The sequence below is a fragment of the Raphanus sativus genome, chromosome 5, assembly GCF_000801105.2.
Source record: "Raphanus sativus cultivar WK10039 chromosome 5, ASM80110v3, whole genome shotgun sequence".
Lineage (NCBI taxonomy): Eukaryota > Viridiplantae > Streptophyta > Magnoliopsida > Brassicales > Brassicaceae > Raphanus > Raphanus sativus.
In genome coordinates this window covers 13,216,388-13,235,608 of record NC_079515.1, presented here as the reverse complement: position 1 = coordinate 13,235,608, position 19,221 = coordinate 13,216,388, and the positions used below count along the sequence as shown (strand labels likewise).

At 38.9% G+C, this 19,221-nt stretch overlaps 1 protein-coding gene and 1 non-coding gene across 2 annotated transcripts; one reads left to right on the top strand and one right to left on the bottom strand.

Annotated features, from left to right (window-relative positions):
• Positions 1–278: 278 nt before the first annotated feature.
• On the bottom strand, positions 279–385 carry LOC130495327 (small nucleolar RNA R71). The gene has a single exon (XR_008934599.1). It is a non-coding gene; the product is annotated as a small nucleolar RNA R71 (small nucleolar RNA).
• Positions 386–4,011: 3,626 nt separating this feature from the next.
• Positions 4,012–16,357, top strand: LOC130494860 (uncharacterized). Its single transcript, XM_056985681.1, has 4 exons — positions 4,012–4,184; positions 15,504–15,782; positions 15,847–15,976; positions 16,050–16,357. The coding sequence occupies exons 1-4, from the start codon at positions 4,012–4,014 to the stop codon at positions 16,185–16,187; spliced, it is 720 nt and encodes a 239-aa protein (XP_056841661.1). The 3' UTR covers positions 16,188–16,357.
• The last annotated feature ends 2,864 nt before the right edge of the window (positions 16,358–19,221 follow it).

Below are 19,221 nucleotides of genomic sequence, written 5' to 3'. Positions count from 1 at the left end.
AGATCAAGCCAGCCTTGATAAGTCTAGTGCAAAGGAAGATCTTTAATGGATTTCCTGCTGAGATACCGATGGACCACATCGAGCACTTTGAGAAGATGTGTGGTTTCACTAAAGCGAATGGAGTACCACCCGATTACATCAAGTGTACTCTGTTCCCTTTCTCTCTTGATGGGAAAGCTGCTCGCTGGCTAGATTCCCTACCCACGGGATCACTCACCACTTGGGAACAAGTCCGAGAGGCCTTCCTAAGCCACTTCTACACGAAATCGAAGACGGCAGCTCTGAGACAGAAGATCGTGACCTTCAAACAGTTGGTGGACGAGCCGTTCTGCGATGCATGGGAGCGATTCAACGTCTACCGCTGAGAGTGCCCACATCACGGTTTTGAGGAAGACTATCTGCTGAGAGTGTTCTATGATGGAGTAGGCTGGGAGTACAGGAACGCTTTGAACTCGGCCAGTAAAGGAGATTTCATGACCCAGTCCACTCAAGGTGCCTTCGAGTTGATTGAAAACATGGCCTCAAGCTCAGCTGATAATAACCGCGAGACTGATCGCACTCAGAAGGTGAAAATCATCGATAACAGCAAGATTGATGAGCTCTCTGCCAAGGTCGATCAGCTGATTAAGAGCAACCAAAACCAGGTCTTCATCATGGAAGAAACCCCTCAGGATAAAGCAACCGCGGATGGCACATCAGAGGCAGATCAGTCAGCTGAGGATCAGCATGAAGTGAGCTATGTGAATGGGCAAGGATGACAGTTCAAGAACTATCACCCGAACCCTAATGTGAGGAACAATCCCCACATGTTCAATGCCCCTAAACCAGACGATAAAGCTCAAGGAAATCAGGGCCAGAACAGTGGATACCAAAGGCCTTATGGCAATCAAGGAAGAACCTTTGTCCTCAACCCAGCTCAGAATGCCCAGTTCCACAGCCAGAAACAGCCGGTTAATCAGCAGGCTGCACAACCGGCTCAGACTGCTCCGCACAATGACATTAAGAGCCTCGCCAATATGATGAGCCAGCTGCTCCAAGGACAGCAGATCCAAGGGAAAGCACTGAACCAGGTCACAAACGACATTAACACCAGGATGAATCATATGTTCAATGACCTGAGTGCCAAGTATGACAATGTCTCAAGCCATATGAGACAGATGGATATTCAGATTGCTCAAACTGCTGAGAGTGTGAAGAGACAGCAAGGAACTCTCCCTGGAAAAACAGACAAGAACCCCAAGGAGTGCAATGCAGTAGGTCTAAGGAGTGGAAAGCAACTGCCTGATCTGGACCCCAGGAGATTCACATCGGCTGAGAAAGGGAAGCAGAAGGAGTCGGATCAGCCACCTAAAGCTGTACCCACAGATGAGGAAGAGGCAGAACAACCTACTGAGACTGTTCCGACTGAAGCATAGTGACCCGCTGGGGTTGTTCCACCGACTGCAGCACCTTCTTCTGCTCGTCACTATGTACTAAAAATACCCTACCTTGTTCCAGCTAAGGCTACACGCAAGGATAAGGAAGAGATGAAGTGCAGGAAGATGCTGGAAGACCTAACTGTCAAACTCCCTCTAATGAGTGCGATCCAGATGATTTCATCCATGCGTAGCTTTGTGAAGGAACTGATCTCTGGGAAGATATCTGATGACAGCGAGTTCATGATTGTCTCTAAGGAGTGCAGTGCGGTGCTCCAGAACAGAAGGATCAAGAAGTTGGGTGATCCGGGAAAATGTGTCCTCTCGGTTCAGATTGGGAGAACAGTCTTCTCATGCTCACTGGTCGATCTAGGGTCAAGCATAAACCTCATGCCATATACTGTGGCTAAGCGCCTTGGGTACACGGACTTCAAGCCTACCAGGATGTCCCTAGTGTTTGCTGATCGATCTGTGAAGTCTCCAGTTGGAATCCTCGAAGATCTTCAAGTTCTGGTTGGGAGCACACTTGTTCTTGCCGATTTCGTTGTTCTGGAAGTCGAGGAAGATTCAAATGATCCCCTGATCCTAGGCAGACCATTCCTCTGCACTGTTGGAGCTATCATCGATGTCCGACAAGGGAAGATTGATCTCCACCTTGGAGATATTGTGATGAAGTTTGAGATGGAGCAGATGCTCAAGAAGCCGATGCTGGATGGACAAACTTTCACTGTCCAAGAAGATGGTGACCCGTTAGAGCCGCATGAGGGAATGATCGAGGAGATTCTCACTGAGAATCCACTTGAACTCGCCTTAGTCAGAGCTGAAGCCGAGCAGAGCTTAGAGAGTGTTGATGCTGATGCCTATGACAAATTCCTAGATTCAGCCAGGAGTATTGAAAGGATGGTGGCGAATCTAAGTCTGGGGGAGAACAGTGAGTCCAGCAAATCGGCTGGAACAACCGCGCCTCAGAACCCGTCTGTTCCGGCAGCTCAGACCGACGACTCATGGAGCGAGCTGAAAGCTGCAAAGGTAGAGCTCAAATCCCTTCCCAAGGGACTCAGGTATGCATTTTTTGGACCCAACTCTACATATCCTCTCATTGTGAATACTGACCTGAACAATGCCGAGACTGCTCTGCTTTTGTGTGAACTGATAAAATATCGTAAGGCATTGGGTTATTCTCTAGCTGACATACCTGGCATTTCACCTGATCTGTGCATGCATAGAATACACCTGGAAGATGAATCGATGACTTCTGTAGAACATCAGAGGAGGTTAAACCCAAATCTAAAAGATGTTGTAAAGAAAGAGATAATGAAACTTCTAGAAGCAGGTGTGATCTATGCGATCTCTGATAGTAAGTGGGTTAGTTCTGTGCATGTAGTGCCTAAGAAGGGTGGGATCACTGTGATAACCAATGAAAAGAATGAATTGATCCCCACTAGAACAGTTACTGGTCATCGCATGTGCATTGATTTTCGTAAGTTGAATGCTGCGACTCGTAAGGATCACTTCCCACTTCCTTTTATTGATCAAATGCTTGAGAGATTGGCTAACCACCCTTACTATTGTTTTTTAGATGGTTATTCAGGTTTCTTTCAGATTCCCATCCACCCAGACAATCAGGAGAAGACGACGTTCACATGCCCTTATGGAACATATGCATACAGGAGGATGCCCTTCGGCTTGTGCAATGCTCTAGCGACCTTCCAACGCTGCATGATGTCGATTTTTACTGATCTGATCGAAGACATAATGGAGGTTTTCATGGACGATTTCAGCGTCTATGGAAGCTCATTTCATGTATGTTTGTCAAACTTGTGCAGGGTGCTGAAGCGATGCGAGGAGAAGCATCTGGTGCTGAACTGGGAGAAATGCCACTTCATGGTCAGAGATGGGATTGTTCTGGGACACAAGATATCAGAGAAAGGCATTGAGGTGGACAAGGCAAAGATCTAGGTCATGATGAGTCTGCAACCACCAACTTCAGTGAAGGGAATCAGGAGTTTCTTGCGACACGCTGGTTTCTATAGGAGGTTCATCCAGGACTTCTCTAAGATCGCGAGACCACTCACTCGGTTGCTCTGCAAAGAAGCTCAGTTTGCCTTTGACAGCGACTGCTTAGCCGCATTCCACACGATCAAGGGAGCTCTAGTGAGTGCACCAGTGGTCCAACCTCCAGACTGGGATCTCCCTTTTGAGATCATGACAGATGCAAGTGATTTTGCAGTGGGAGCAGTCCTTGGACAGCGTAAAGACAAGAAGTTTCACGTGATATACTATGCAAGCAGAACCTTAGATGAAGCTCAGTGCCGATATGCAACCACATAGAAGGAGCTCCTTGCCATCGTGTTCGCTTTTGAGAAGTTCAGATCCTATCTGGTTGGATCAAAGGTGATTGTGCACACAGACCACACGGCTCTCAAGTACCTACTCACGAAGAAGGATGCTAAACCACGACTCTTGAGGATGGATTCTCTTGCTCCAAGAATTTGATCTGGAGATAAGAGACAAGAAGGGGGTTGATAATGGAGTGGCAGATCATCTCTCTAGGATGAAAGTGTCAGATGAGACAGTTCTTGACGAGGAACAACCGATGGAATACGTCAACGCGATTGGTCTGTGCAACTTGGAACAGTCGTCCCCTGTCATCAAGGACTGTTCTCGCGTAGAAGGAGCATTCGTTGCATTGATCCAGAAGCAGTACCCGAACCTTCCATGGTTTGCTGAGATTGCCAACTTCCTGGCAGTTGAGAAAGAGCCTTTGAGGTTCACTGGGAATGAGAAGAGGAAATTTCTAAGGGAAGCAAGGCACTACTTCTGGGATGAGCCGTATCTATATCGGCAAGGCAAAGATGGGATCTTCAGGAGGTGTGTTCCAGAGGCTGATATTCCAGGGATCCTTCACCACTGTCACGGTTCCTCTTATGCTGGTCACTTTGCCACCTTCAAGACAGTTTCCAAGATCCTCCAAGCCGGTTTCTGGTGGCCCACTATGTTCAGAGATGCTCACGCTTTCATATCACGATGCAATTCATGCCAAAGGATGGGGAGTATAAGCAAGAGAAACGAGATGCCTTAGAACTACATCTTAGAAGTTGAAGTGTTCGACTGCTGGGGGATCGATTTCATGGGACCATTCCCGGTCTCTCACAAGAATGAGTACATCTTGGTTGCTGTGGACTATGTCTCCAAGTGGGTAGAAGCGATTGCTAGTCCAACCAATGATGCGCAAGTTGTAACCAAGATGTTCACCTCCATCATCTTTCCAAGATTTGGAGTGCCTAGAGTGGTTATAAGCGATGGTGGAACTCACTTTATCAACAAGTTGTTCCAAGGATTGCTAAGCAAGAATGGTGTGAAACACAAGGTTGCAACCGCCTATCATCCCCAAACAAGTGGTCAAGTGGAAGTTTTCAACAGAGAGATCAAGAGCATCCTACAGAAGACTGTCAACACCACCCGCAAGGACTGGTCCCTTAAGCTTGACGATGCTCTCTGGGCGTACAGAACAGCCTACAAGACCCCTTTAGGGACCACTCCCTATCATCTGGTCTATGGCAAGGCGTGCCACCTACCTGTTGAGCTAGAGTACAAGGCGGCTTGGGCTGTCAAACTACTCAACTTCGACATCAAACCCGCCAAGGAAAGGCGAACCATTCAGATCCACGAGTTGGAGGAGATCAGGCATCTAGCCAAGGCATTCCATGACAAATGGATCATCAGCAGAAGCTTTGCTCCGAACGATCAGGTCTTACTCTTCAATTCACGGGTTAAACTGTTCCCTGGAAAGCTTAACTCCAGATGGTCTGGACCCTTCACCATCAAGGAAGTTCGCCCCTATGGAGCTGTTGTGTTGCTGGACACAAGAGGTGGAGAATTTGTTGTCAATGGTCAGCGTCTCAAGCCATATCTTGCTGACTCAACAATCGCTGAAGGTGTAGAGATACCCTTAAGTGATCCCCCTCAAGCTAGTGACAGAAAACAAGCGCTTGGTGGGAGGGAATCCACTGGTGAGTGTAAATATTGTTTTATTTTGATTTTTATCATTCTAGAAATTAACTTGCAGGTTGAAAAATCAAGAAAACTCGAGATCACTCCCGAGAACACTCCAGCGGTTGTTCCGCCGATTGTTCCCAGATAAGTTCTCGAACAAACAAAAAACAAATAAAAAGGAAGGGGAAGCGGTTTTGATTGGCTTTTTAAAGCCCAAACATTCCACTCCCCACTATCTCTCTCTCGCCGCAAATCAACCCACCCCTCTCAAGAACCCTAAATCGCAAACTCTCCCCTTTTTGATTCTATCTTCACGATTTTTGGCTCTCACCTCTTGGGTTCTCTAGAGATTGGTTTGTTTTGCAGGAATCACCTTTCCAATCAAGGTAATCGGCCAAGAACTCTTCCCTTTTTGCGCATGCAAATCGCGAATTGGGAGTGACTTTTTGGATCCTCTTTTTCCTTTATACCTTGCGATTTCATCCTAGATTGTAGCTCTTGATAGTATACTTGCTACTAGGATTGAATTGATGATTGATTTTGAATGGAAGAGGAACCGATTTTTTGATTGTGATTCTTGGTCTTTGCGATTTGTACTGTTGAGATTGAGGCTTGTGTAGGTTGTCTAGTAATCGATGGACTTGGGTTAAGCAAGAAGATTGGATTGTTCCATCGTTTCTAGAACAACCGACGAACTGTGCTGATATTGGGTTTTGCTGTTGTTTTGCAGATGCCTTTTGTTCCACCCTCATGCATTTGCTTTTCTAGTACTTTATGTGCAGATATGTGCAAAAAGGCCGGAGAGGAAAGGATCGACGCAGTTCTTACTCATCAATGCTCACACAGTGGAAGAAGGCGGAACAATCAGTGCAAACAAGAGAACAACCAGAGTGCCTGTTCCGGTACACCAGAGAACAATGAAGGGAGTAAATGGCTAGAACGAACCAGGATGAATCACCAGTGGCATCATGTACATCACTTGTTACCTCCTTACTCGTCACCCCAGCATTCTGTATTTCAGTATTAAAAAAAAAGTTTTTCGTTTTTGCTTTGATTTACTGGTGACGAGAAAGGGAAGAATCCATGATGCATGCCACTGGGGAAGTTGAGAAAGTGATGGTGGTTTCAGTGAAGTGTTCTGAAGGGGAAGTTGAATCGCGCAGAGTAGTCCTATGATCGATCTATCGGAGAGCAGTCCGATCAGCAGAGATGAGTAAGGACTGTGGACCTCAATGGAGCCGTCCTCTCACGACCATTTTGTGCGATATCCTGCATCCACTCTTGGTAAACCCTAAACACTTTTGAACTCCACCATAAAAGTTAGCCTGTTCTATACCTAACCCGTTCTCTCTGAGTAGAGCCTGTGACAAGAAGCTCACGCTGATCTTAATTGAACATAAGGAGTTTTGTCTCGAAAGTGTTGCCTTTTCAGGTTGAGATGTAAAGTAAGGAGCCGATCTTCGAACAGCGATCAGGGGGTTCTCAGTAAGTGTGTGTGGTCCTAATCTACAGCTTGTATGGTTCAGAGATTTGTGGTAAGAGTATGGTTGCTGAGAATAAGCGAGTTCCCACTCTTTCAAACCTTTCTCCCTGTTCTTGGTACTTGTCTTGTTCGAGGACAAACAAGGATCTAAGTCTGGGGGAATTGATATATGGTGTTTTTCACATCATTGTATATATGTTTTCATTTGTTTCAAGTCACTAATTCGTGTCAGTCTAGTCCTTTTTGACCTTTTACAGGTCAGGAGTTAGTAGAAGAGAGAAGAGAAAGTGCCTGATGAAAAGATGTCCTTTTGGAGCAATCCTGCGGAGAACACTCAAGTAGAACAGTCCCGAGACTGTTCTCTCTCAAGCGGAACAAGCAGACGGAGTGATCCGGAGATTGTTCCCGACGAATATGGAAACTCTTTATTTCGGGAATTAAAGCCCTGTTGCCCTAATCTCTTTTCTTCTGATTGGCGCCTCCATATAAAACGCCATCTATCTTTTTACTATTTTCTAACGCTAGTTTTGACAAGAGAACACTGTGATTTGCGATCTGCAACTTGTAAGGGAGAAGAATCCATCCTCTCATAGAGAAGATCATCTGAACCCTATTGTTTCATACTCTGTTCTTATGCAATTTTATTCAGGATTTATGTCTCTGTTTATTTGCATCATGATCGAGTAGTAGCCTTGCTCGCCTAGGGGTTTTAGGGTGTTGAGACATGAGCTAAACATAGATAAGCGATCCATAAATGTTCTTCATTCATACTGTTCTTACTGCTTTCATTAACCTGATCACTTGATGTTAGATCACTAGTTCATCACCTAGTTAACCGCTTAGGAGATAACTTGACATGTATTGAATGAGCTTAGTATCCCTAATCAGCGAAAGTAGATATTAGGGTGGTAAGTGAACTGATCGGACCTGTTCTCTAAAGCTTGCAATCGATCCTCATCCCAACGACAGTTATGTGGTGAGATCGATCTGCAAAGCGATCACTGCCACGACAGTGGAGTGTTCCAGCTGAGTGATCCGAGTTCTAGAAAGCACTTCATCGCGCTTGAATAATTGTTTGGCTCCAATTCAACACCCAATGAAATACCCTAGGCTAACTCTTGTTTAATTGAATCAATCTCGTGTTTTATTTGCTTGTTAACTATCGTCGCTTTATAACCAAATCAATATCTTCATCTTAGCTTGATTTCGAAACATATAGAACTAGAGTGTAGACTGGTCCTCTGGATTTGAATCTCAAGTACAATTGCAACTGTTAACTTGGCAGTAGCAAAGATTTATTTTTAGTGTATCAATGGACGTCTAACTTCTCATCCTCATGTGACATACATCTCTCTTTTTTCATCAGTAGTTTCTTGTTGCCTAAGAAATTCTGGATTCATGTTTGATAATGTGTATCTATAATGAAAAGGGGTAAGCACTACTGTTTGTTTAACGAGAATCACGAGCTTATAAAAGGGTTAAGCATTACTTATTTATTTGATGGTGCTTCTTTTCTTTATTACTTAAGCAACTACTTATAAAATAATGTAAACTATACATATCTAAATTTTACATTTGACTAAAAAGAATGTCACTTTACATTCAAATAAGAAACTAAAAATTTGTAAATTTAACAAAACAAAATGTAACATTACCAGCAAAAAAATAAATAAATAAATAGAAACTTTGCAGTAATTTCAAGATGCAGTGAATCTAAGAAAAACCACATTGACCTGTCATAGAGCAAATATTGTCCAAGCACATATTTTACGTTAAAAACTATATACATTGTACGTTTCTCTTTTTCACCTCTCTTTAATTAATTCCAGTTTTGCTTGTATGCACCACATAATATGATTTGTATTTGAGTCACGTGCATAATGCATGTTTTAGACATACTCAAAAGCTTACAACACAGCGGAATTATAAAATTTTGAAATTGTTAGAAAAGAATGATAAAAAGCAATTTTATTATAAAAATCATGTAGTACAATGCAAAAACCCAGACTATAATCATAGCATCCAAAAAACCCCGACTATAAAGCCAACATCAGATGATAAAAATAAATAAAAATCCAACGTATAAAATAATAACTAATTCAAAACCTTATGATATTATGTTTAATCCAACCACTACGTTCATCAATGGACATGCTAATAAAAACATCTTTCATTCCTAGCTGATTAATCATTTAACCGCATCAAAATGCACATGTTCCTCCAAATCATAAACTTCTTTGATAGCTTCCCATGAATTATTCTTGTTTTTCTCTGCTTCTCTTTGTTCAGCTTCTTGTTTTTGTCTTGATTCTCCTTCTTCTATCAAATTGAAGAGTTTCTGAGTGATCATTGTCAAAACATTAATCTCAGTGCTAGCTTCTTCTACACCTTCCTTTTGACTGCATGGAACATCAGCTTTATAAAGAGAATTAGTTCTTTGTCCCATGGGAGTTTTTCCACAGTATCATTCGAAGGACTGCCAAAAAAGGATGATTGTAATTCATAATTTTCTTGAACATTAAAAGAAAATTCTTCACCATAATTTGGCTGTTCCTTTTCTGCTTCCGCAATTCCAGTTGTTCTAGCATCAGTGGTATCACCCAATCCAATCGCGTTTTTGCCGGTTGCTAAATTCCTTTCGGATATAATCTTGAGATCATCTAATTCTTCAAAGGTTTCATCATGAAATTTTGTAATTTGGATGTGCCTAAAATTAAAAAAAAAAAAATCAGTACAAGGAAAAATATTATAACAATATATTCTTATGTATCTTTTTACCTTTATATATTCAGTCCACACTTCATTTGGAGCAGTAAACCGATTTGTGGCTGAATCCTATCCGAATCCATAACTAAAGCGAAGAAGTTCAGCAGCAGCTTTTATACTTTGTTTTCAAAGTAGATTTATCAAAGCCTTTATACTTAGCAGCAGTTCTGTTTGAGTAATGCTGAAAATCTTTGGAGCTCCCATTCATTTGATTGAGAGTAGGTAGAATTCTTCTCTCTACTGTGAATTTGCTGAATAGACCATTGCTATCACGTAAACCTGCAGCAACACAAAATCTATAAGTAGATTTATCAAAGTTTGTTTTCTTGAGGACTATATTGAACATAAAAACCTTTTCCACGTTCTTGTTGTGATTCTTCCATTGATGCTCTTTAGGGTTTTAAAGTGTTTTTTCTTGTGTTAGTTGTCTAACGTATAATAGAGAGATTATATATAATTTATGTGATGGATCATAACGATAGAAAATAGAAAACTTACGTTAGGAAAATGTAGAAATTGGACTATTGGAAAATTGTTTTTAAAAAAAAAACTTTCAAAAGTTGAGTGCTTGATGTTTTTAAAATGGAAAACTTTGTGAGTATGAACATATACGAATTGGTGCCAAATAGTTATTAGGAAAACCAATAATACATATCTATCAAAATATCAAAGGTCAACTCCAATATTTGCTCCTTTGTATTTTTAACTTAAAATCACTAATAACACCTGATTTTAAAATCTATTTTGAAATCATAAAACCAATAAAAATGGATTTGAATATATATTTTAAAATCATAGAACCAATAACAATGAATTTGAATATAGATTCTAAAATCACATAACCAATAACACTAGATTTGACTTGTATTTTCAAATCCATTAAAATACATAAACCAATAATTACAAAAAGTAGAGAGGAAATAATAAGAAAGGAAATGAGAGTTGATCAAAAAAAGAAAAAAAGGAAATGAGAGAAAATAAAAAATAAAAAGAAAGGAGATTGATGACAGTGTGCCGGAGAGTGTGTCAGTAGTCTCACGCAAACACATGGCTATGTGATACAGTCAGCTAGGTGATAGAGGTAATATGAGATGGACTTTTCAAAGAGAAAAAGAAGATATATTCTTAATATTGGTATCAAATGGGGGTACAAGTGCCAATTTTCTCTATTTTATTTTTCATTTATTTTAATTATTTAAATTTTTTGTTAACACCCATTTTTATAAAACCAAATGGTAATCAATATCAAATCCGTCCAAAGCTACGTACACTTTCTCGAACCAGATCTACTATACATGGGAAAAAAGAACACCACTATTTCTCGCGTCTTTAGAATGAGAGTCTGCACGCATATTTCTGGATCTTGGGATATGAGAACTGTTGAAACCCGAAAATTATCTCATAGAAGGTGAAATAAGACTAGCTGTTAGCAAATGCTGACCAGTCAACTTGGTTAGCGATCATGTCCACCAAAGATGAACAATCCGTCTCTACTTGCAATTTAATAATATTTAAATCTCCTAAAAAGGATATCACTCACAAAAGTCATTTCATCTAAGTATGGAGAGACGAGATAGTGTTGTGGCAGCCTTATAGTCCAAAGTGTTCAACTCCCTTTTGATTCCAATGGGTCCACCATATTCCACTAAATGCACCATGATTGACATATGAGATCTCAATTTGGCAAGTTGAGATTTGGGGTCCCACGGGGGAGTCAATGCAGCGGCTAAATCGGTGGTGTATCATCTTCCTCTTCATTTTCATGGAGATTTGATTTTCTCCAGAATTATGCTTTAGCTAGGCTAGCTGGAGGGTGTTTAAAGGTGAAACATCCTTTCCATTAAACACTTTTTCATTCCTTGCTTTCCAAATGTGCCACAAGATCTAAGTAAAGGTGTAAATAAGTGGTTCTGAACATGCCACATCTTTTTCCTCCAAAACAAGAAGTCCATGTTTTTGTGAATAAAATTACTTGCGAAGAGACCTGGAAGGGACATATAGTCTGGTAAAGCTCAAACCTGCAAAACAGAAAGATATTAAAAAAAGATGATTTATAGCTTCATGTGGATCCAAGGTTTGTTACATACACTAGTACTTTTCCGCAAGCGTAACTTCAGAAGTGGTCTCACTGCCATAATACTACTCCAAACATAAGAAGGGAGTAGACATCCTAGTCTTTCAAAAGGAATGATCGATTGTAGTAGTGTCTTCTAAGTACTCGAGCTAGTAGTGAGTTTGAGAACTGTATTAATCTCCATATTTATTTTGCTAACAATGCTACATTAGTTCATACGGATTTCATAAATTCCATGTATTTTGGATTTGGATAAATTTCATGGGATTCAGTTAAGAAAATATACATTTCTAGATCGAATTCTGTCGATATGATTCTGTGAAGAATAACTCATGAAAATCTAGAAATCCAAGCCCAATTTCATCATGAGGAACATAAATTTTATCCCATGCTATCCAATGGAACCTCGGTTATTTTGTCGATATTTTGATCGAATTCTGTAGATATGATTCTGTGAAGAATAACTCATGAAAATCTAGAAATCCAAGCCCACCACTACAAGAAAACACGCTGATTCTGAGGAAAATACCGAGGGAAAATGAGTTCCTCGGAAATTTCTGACCAAATATCGAGGAAATACCGAGGAAACCAAGAAATGTGGTTTCCTCGAAATTTCCTCACTATTTTTTGAGGAAATATCGAGGAAGACCAACTTCCTCGGTAATTTTCGAGGGAATACCGAGGAAACCTCGGTCGTCGGAAAAAACCGACGGATATTGCTAATATTTCGACGACATCTTGTAGCCATTAGAGAGCCGTTGGGAGAGCCATTGGGGGATTTAAAAAATTCCGACGAAATTTCGAGGAAATGTCGGTTTCCCTCGGAATTTCCTCGGAATTTCCTCAGTATGCCGGGAGGATTTCATCTATAAATACAGCCACCCCTCTTCCTCTTCATTCACTCCATTTCTTCTTCTTCTCTCCTAGTCTCACGAATTTGATTCAAAAAACATGTCTTCTTCAAATTATTTTCGTTCTTGGATCGATCGACCTCATTTGGATCCGGACACGAGATTGCTTACGGAAGAATACAATCAAGGTATAATCAAGTTCATGAGGGTAGCTCGCCGACAACCGGAAGCAGAAACAGGTAAGTTAAGATGTCCTTGCTCTAATTGTAAAAATAGAAAAGTTATTAAAGAGTGGGATGTTTGGACTCATTTATTATTGAGTGGGTTTACACGAAGTTACAAAATTTGGTATCATCATGGGGAAACTGATTATGAACTTGGTAGTACTAGCGAACCTCAGCCGGCGGTTAGATTAGAAGAACCAATTAGAGCGGATGTAGATTATGGTGTAGGTACTGAGCAGATGATAAATGATCATTTTTGAGGGGAAGATTTACCCAATGCAGAAGTTAGGAAATTTTATGAAATGTTGGATGCTGGAAAGCAACCATTGTACGAAGGTTGCAGAGATGGTCATTCAGCTTTATCATCTGCTATGAGACTGATGGGCATTAAATTTTGGAAATCAAGTATTTGGGCATGCTTGGATTGCGCTGTACTGTTTTCTATTGTGATTGGCACGACATCACTCCAGATCGAGGTGTGAGAACAGATGCATTTGGTGTTACATCAGTAAATTCGAGACGAAAGCTGCAATATTATGATCCTTTCATTCTTGCTTCTCAGGCCGATCAGGTAAGTAAATGTTAATTATTCAGAATGATTGGTCATCATGTGTAATAATTTAAACTTGTACTAAAAAAATTTAAAATTTAAAAATTCAAGTACCCCCGGGTAAGGAACAGAGATGATCCACGGGTTACTGTTACCAGACTCAACCCGAGAGGCCGAGTTCAGGGGAGTTCTGAGCTGGAAGACTCACTACAACCAATCACATCCAGTAACTTAAGTGCAGCAGAAGATGTAGCAGGAGTTGGCCTTGTAGTAGATTTCACCGACTTCGCAGAGGAAGCCGTCGTTCACGCACAGGATGAACCAGTTATTGGAGAGTTTCACCAAGATCCAGATTCAGATTCATCTGGTGATGATGACTCGGAATCAGAGTAGATTTTTTTTTTAATGAATTTCGAGGAAATACCGAGGGAAAATAGGGTTCCTCGAAATTTCCTCAGAATGACCCTTAACGGTTTAGGAGTTTGATTTAAAACACCTTGTTCCTCGAAATTCCCTCGAAATATTTCGAGGAAATTTCGAGGGAACACATAGTTTTTTGTATTTCCTCGAAATTCCGTTGAAAGTTTTCGAGGAAATTTCGACAACCAACATAATTTTAGGGGTTTGATTTAAAAAACCTTGTTCCTCGAAATTCCCTCGAAATATTTCGAGGAAATTTCGAGGGAACACAAATTTTTTTGTATTTCCTCGAAATTCCCTCGAAAGATTTCGAGGAAATTTCGACGACCAACATAATTTTTGGTAGTTCCTCGAAATTCCCTCACAAATTTTCGAGGGAATTTCGAGGAACAAGGGGTTTTAAACCGAAAACAACGTTTTGCGGATTGAATAACACGTATATAACCTTCATTAAGTGTCTTAGCCAGATTATAAAGTCAAACTTTAGGGTTTTAAACCGAAAACAATGTTTTGCGGATTGAGACGAAAACCACACAACATAAGATAAACACTTATACATTTTAATAAACGTTAAAGGAAATACTTACAATAATTTTTGTAATTGTGTTATTTCATTGTTTATGATCATCTATACAAAGAAACCTCATTATTATGAATTACATTTATATAAGAAATGACATAGGGGAAAAAAATCGATGTTTTCAAAACCCCAAACCCTCTTTCCTCGAAATTTCCTCACAATATAATTTCCTCACAATATTGTGAGGAAATTTCGAGGAAAATTTTCCTCGGACTATTTTTCATTAACCCGGCAATCCTAGCCGCCAAACTTTTCGCGAAAATCAGATAAGAGAATTTCGAGGAAATTTCGACGACCAACATTAAAATTTGTGAGGAAATTTCGACGGACCCTTTCCGTCGGACCCCTCATAAATTAGGTTTTCATTCTTCTCTTCCCCATTTCTTTCCTCTCTTCCTCTCTTGTCTCTTCCTCGGCGGCTCTCTTCTCCTCTCCTCTCCTCTCTTCCTGCGGCTCTCTTCCTCTCCTCTCCTCTCTTCCTCTCGGCCTCCTTCCTCTCCTCTCTTCCTCTCCTCTCTTCCCATGTAAGTTCATCTCTCTTCTCTTCCTTTCTTCATAGATCTCGAAATTTAGGTTGTTAGAAAGGAAATTCTAGGATTGAATGGATAGCTTAGGATTTGCATGTTTGGATTGTTGTTATATTATTTTTTTGATTTATTTTGTGTTTTGGTTAAAATTAAAAACGTTTTTTGATTTTCAAAAATGTGTATATGATTTTTTAAAACGTTTTTTGATTTTTCAAACTATTTTTTATATATTAAAACTATTTTTTTAATTATTAACTATTTTTAATATATTAAGACTATTTTTTATATATTAAAATTATTTTTTATATATTAAAACTATTTTTTATATATTAAAACTATTTTTTAATTATTAAACTATTTTTAATATATTAAAACTATTTTTGTAATTATTAAACTATTTTTAATATATTAAAACTTTTTTTTGTAATTATTAAACAATTTTTAAATATTATAAATATTTTTAATATATTTAAACATTTTTGTAATCATTTAATAATTTTTAAATATTTAAACTATTTTTTATATATTTAAACTTTTTTTTGTTATTATTAAACAATTTTAATATATTAACAAATTTAAAAAAATTGTATATATTAAAAAAAAATATTTATATAAAGGTCTCAAGAGAAACAGATCCGCTCTCGACAGCGTCGTGGTCATGGTGGTACAGGGAGCGGCTCCATTTCGGGTTCCGCATCACCCCACAGCTTCTACCATACATCTCCCTCTCCATTTCCCTCTCATTCTCTTCCCGCTCCCGGTGTGGCACCGACTCCTGCTCCTACTCCTGCTCCTGCTCATCCGGCACTTCTGAGAGTTGCGGAGTTTGTTCGACAGCCGGGTCGTGACCATCTTCCATATCTCACTCAGTATCCATGTGGACGGGGTCAGACATGGTAATTAAACCTATTTTTTTCATTAAAATTTGATTCATTTTAAATAATTAATTCTTTTTATTAGGTTCGACCGATCCGGGAACGGGATCAGCGGATGGATCAACCGTATGATGTACTCGGCCCTCGACAATGGACATCCGACTTTCACCGACTTCCCTCTCGAGAAGCAGCATATGTGGTTTCAACAGTTTGCGGTAAGTATTCTATTTTTTACTTATTTTTTTAATCTTTAATATTAATTTTCTACTAATTGTGTTTTATTTTCAGCAAGAATTCAACTGGAATACCGATGATACGTTGTTTATCTATTACCACTTCGTCCATAAAGTTATGGACAACTATGGGAAGCAGATCCACTCGTGGAAGAAGAAGTGGGAAATAAACAAGGTTGGTTTTTATTTATGAAACAATTTTTTTATTTATTAAAATATTTTTTATTTATTTAACAATTTTTTTTTAAAGATTCCAAAGGGGATGGACCCCGACGTCTGGCGGGAGTTGGGTGTGCATTGGAGTAAGAACGAAGTGAGAGCAACTTCTTCCACCAACTCCACCAACCGCAAGAGCGACCGTAAGGGGAAGGGCATGTACATCTATAACTTGGGTGCTCAATCTTTAGCCAGTCTGGGGGATCGCTTGGTAAGCTTGTCGGTTTTTATTATATTATTTAAGATTCTAATATTTTTTTGTGCATTTCTTTTAATTACTAATGTTTGTTTAATTTATGTTTTTTTCAAGGCGGAAGAAAATGAGGGGGAGCCGGTTGATCATCTCACCCTAATAAAGACGGTGTATACCGACAAGAAGACCGGCGAGATTGATGATGGTGTTGTGAGGGATGTGGTCACCCTCATCGACAGTCAGATGGAACAGGAAGTGTCTCAGCTTCAAACCGAGGATGACGATTCGACGGGATCGACCGGCTTACCTCGGGTTCGGATCAACCAAATCGTTGAAGCGGTAAGTTTTTTTTTTAAAGTTCAATTCATTTTTTATATTATTTAAATTTGACACTTTCTTTTTCAGTCGGTTCCAAAGAAGAATGGCCGTTTGTTCGGTTTGGCTCGTCGGTCCAACTCGGTTCCGTCTGCTTCTGCACCACCGTCCTTTGTTGATCAAGAAGTCCTTTTGAGTCAGATGAGGGACAAGGATGCTCGTATATCTGCGTTGGAGTCCATGGTGGCGAGTCAAGAGGCGGGCTGGGAGGCACAGAGAAAGCTGAACGAGCAAATGATGGCGATGATGAGGAGCATGAACCCGAACGCCAACGTGGACCTCCCGACCATGCCAGACCCGAATGTCCAAAACCCGTAGTTTAATTTCTTTCAAAAACTCGAAATGTTTTATTTTGATTTGTATGACTTTGAATTTATATAATATGTTTTCAATTTAAATTTTAATTTTATATTTTCGAATTTAAATTTTAAAAATATTTTTTTTTTTCAAAAATAATTTTTTTAAAAAAAAAACTTTTTTCAATATATTCCGAGGAACAGCCGTCCTCGGTATATACCGAGGAAACTGTCCCTCGGAATATTCCGAGGAACTGAGTTCCTCGAAAATTTTTGAAGAAACTGTCTCTCGGAAAATTTTCGGAGGGCTCTTCCCTCGGTATAATCCTCGGTATATACCGAGGGAATGTTCCTCAATATATATCGACTGACCACTTCGACGAACGCCTGTCCTCTAAATTTCCTCGGAATTGTTGGTCCTCGAAATTCCGTCACAAAATTTCGAGGAAATTTCGAGGGAAAATGAAATTTCGAGGAATTTTTTTTGAGGGATTTTTTTTCGGTATGTCGTCGGAATACGGTTATTCCGACGACATACCGAGGAAAAAGTTCCTCAGTATCAGCGTGTTTTCTTGTAGTGCACTTTCATCATGAGGAACATAAATTTTATCCCATGCTATCTAATGGAAGCTTCGGTTATTTTGTCTCGAGTTACACCAGAAGTTTGAGAGTGCACTTATTTTTTATTTTCTCTACTGTGCCTTGTAGTTGTGATAGCAAGAAACACGATATAGTGTATGTCAGAAATTCTTGAACCACATATTTTATTTGTAACTCCTTGCCTTCTTTTGAGAATAATTTTGCTGACCACGAGTTGAAACGACATATAACTGGGTCATGTACAATTGAGAAAGATTGTAATTTAGGGGGGTTATCGGTTTAAGAATTCTAAAGGAGTTTTAAAATTTTGAGAATCCACTATTATTGGTTTATAGATTTTAAAAGTCTTACTAAAATCTATTGTTATTGGTTTGATGACTTCTAAATTCCACTCAAATCCTTTGTTATTCATAAAGTTTAGTTATTATGGATTTTACTATTCCATTAAATTCTATTGTTATTGAAAGGTGGATTCCTTATATTTTTACTCATGAGACTAGACTTTGAAAATATCACCTATACTCATAAGATTTCTGGAATCTGTGAAGTAAGAAAAACATACACATATTGAATATTTATCTACGTAAACACACTACACCGAACTAAATAATGGTGAAGCAACCAAACTCACATGATCTGTAATTCATTATATTTTTTATAGTTTCATATTTGACAAAACAACTGTTTGATTTAATAATGGTGAAGAAATATAACTCATAAGATTTCTGAAATCTGTGAAGTAAGAAAAACATACACATATTGAATATTTATCTACGTAAACACACTACACCAAACTCAATAATGGTGAAGCAACCAAACTCACATGATCTGTAATTCATTATATTTTTTATAGTTTCATATTTGACAAAACAACTGTTTGATTTAATAATGGTGAAGAAATATAACTCATACGATAACTAGAATAGTGTTTCGAGAAAATCACAAAAGTCAAAGAAAATAAGACTGATTATTATCACAAGAAAACCAATAAGAAGAGGAACTCACCAAACATAAGGAAAATGAGAAATGTGTATCATTATATCAATTGATGTTTATATATATATGGTTTTTTCGAGATTTTATTTTTGGAAAAGTTCTAGAGAGATTGTATACATTGTCTTATAACTAGAAATATTTTGAAAAAAATATATTATGCAAATCCATGATAATTAATAAAATCTATTGAAATCAATACAAAGTATTTGATAGAAATTTGTTAACTCTACTTAACTTCTAAAAATCTGTCAACTTTTAAAATCACTAAATTCCTTCCAAATTCTGATTCCAATAACTCCCCTTAGAATTACAAATCTATTATGGTAGTCCTAAGTATATCTCCATGCCTCCTTCCATTGTAATACCAAGAGAGACTTTAATATCTTGTTTCAAAGTATGGTCCACTTTTTTTTTTTTTTGGGAAAATTCCATAAAAATACCCGAACTAAATTTTGTTAAGCTTTTTAATACCCAAACTTGTTTACTACCCAGTTTAATACCCCAACTAATTATTTTACTCATTTTAATACCCAAAATTTTAAAATTGTGGC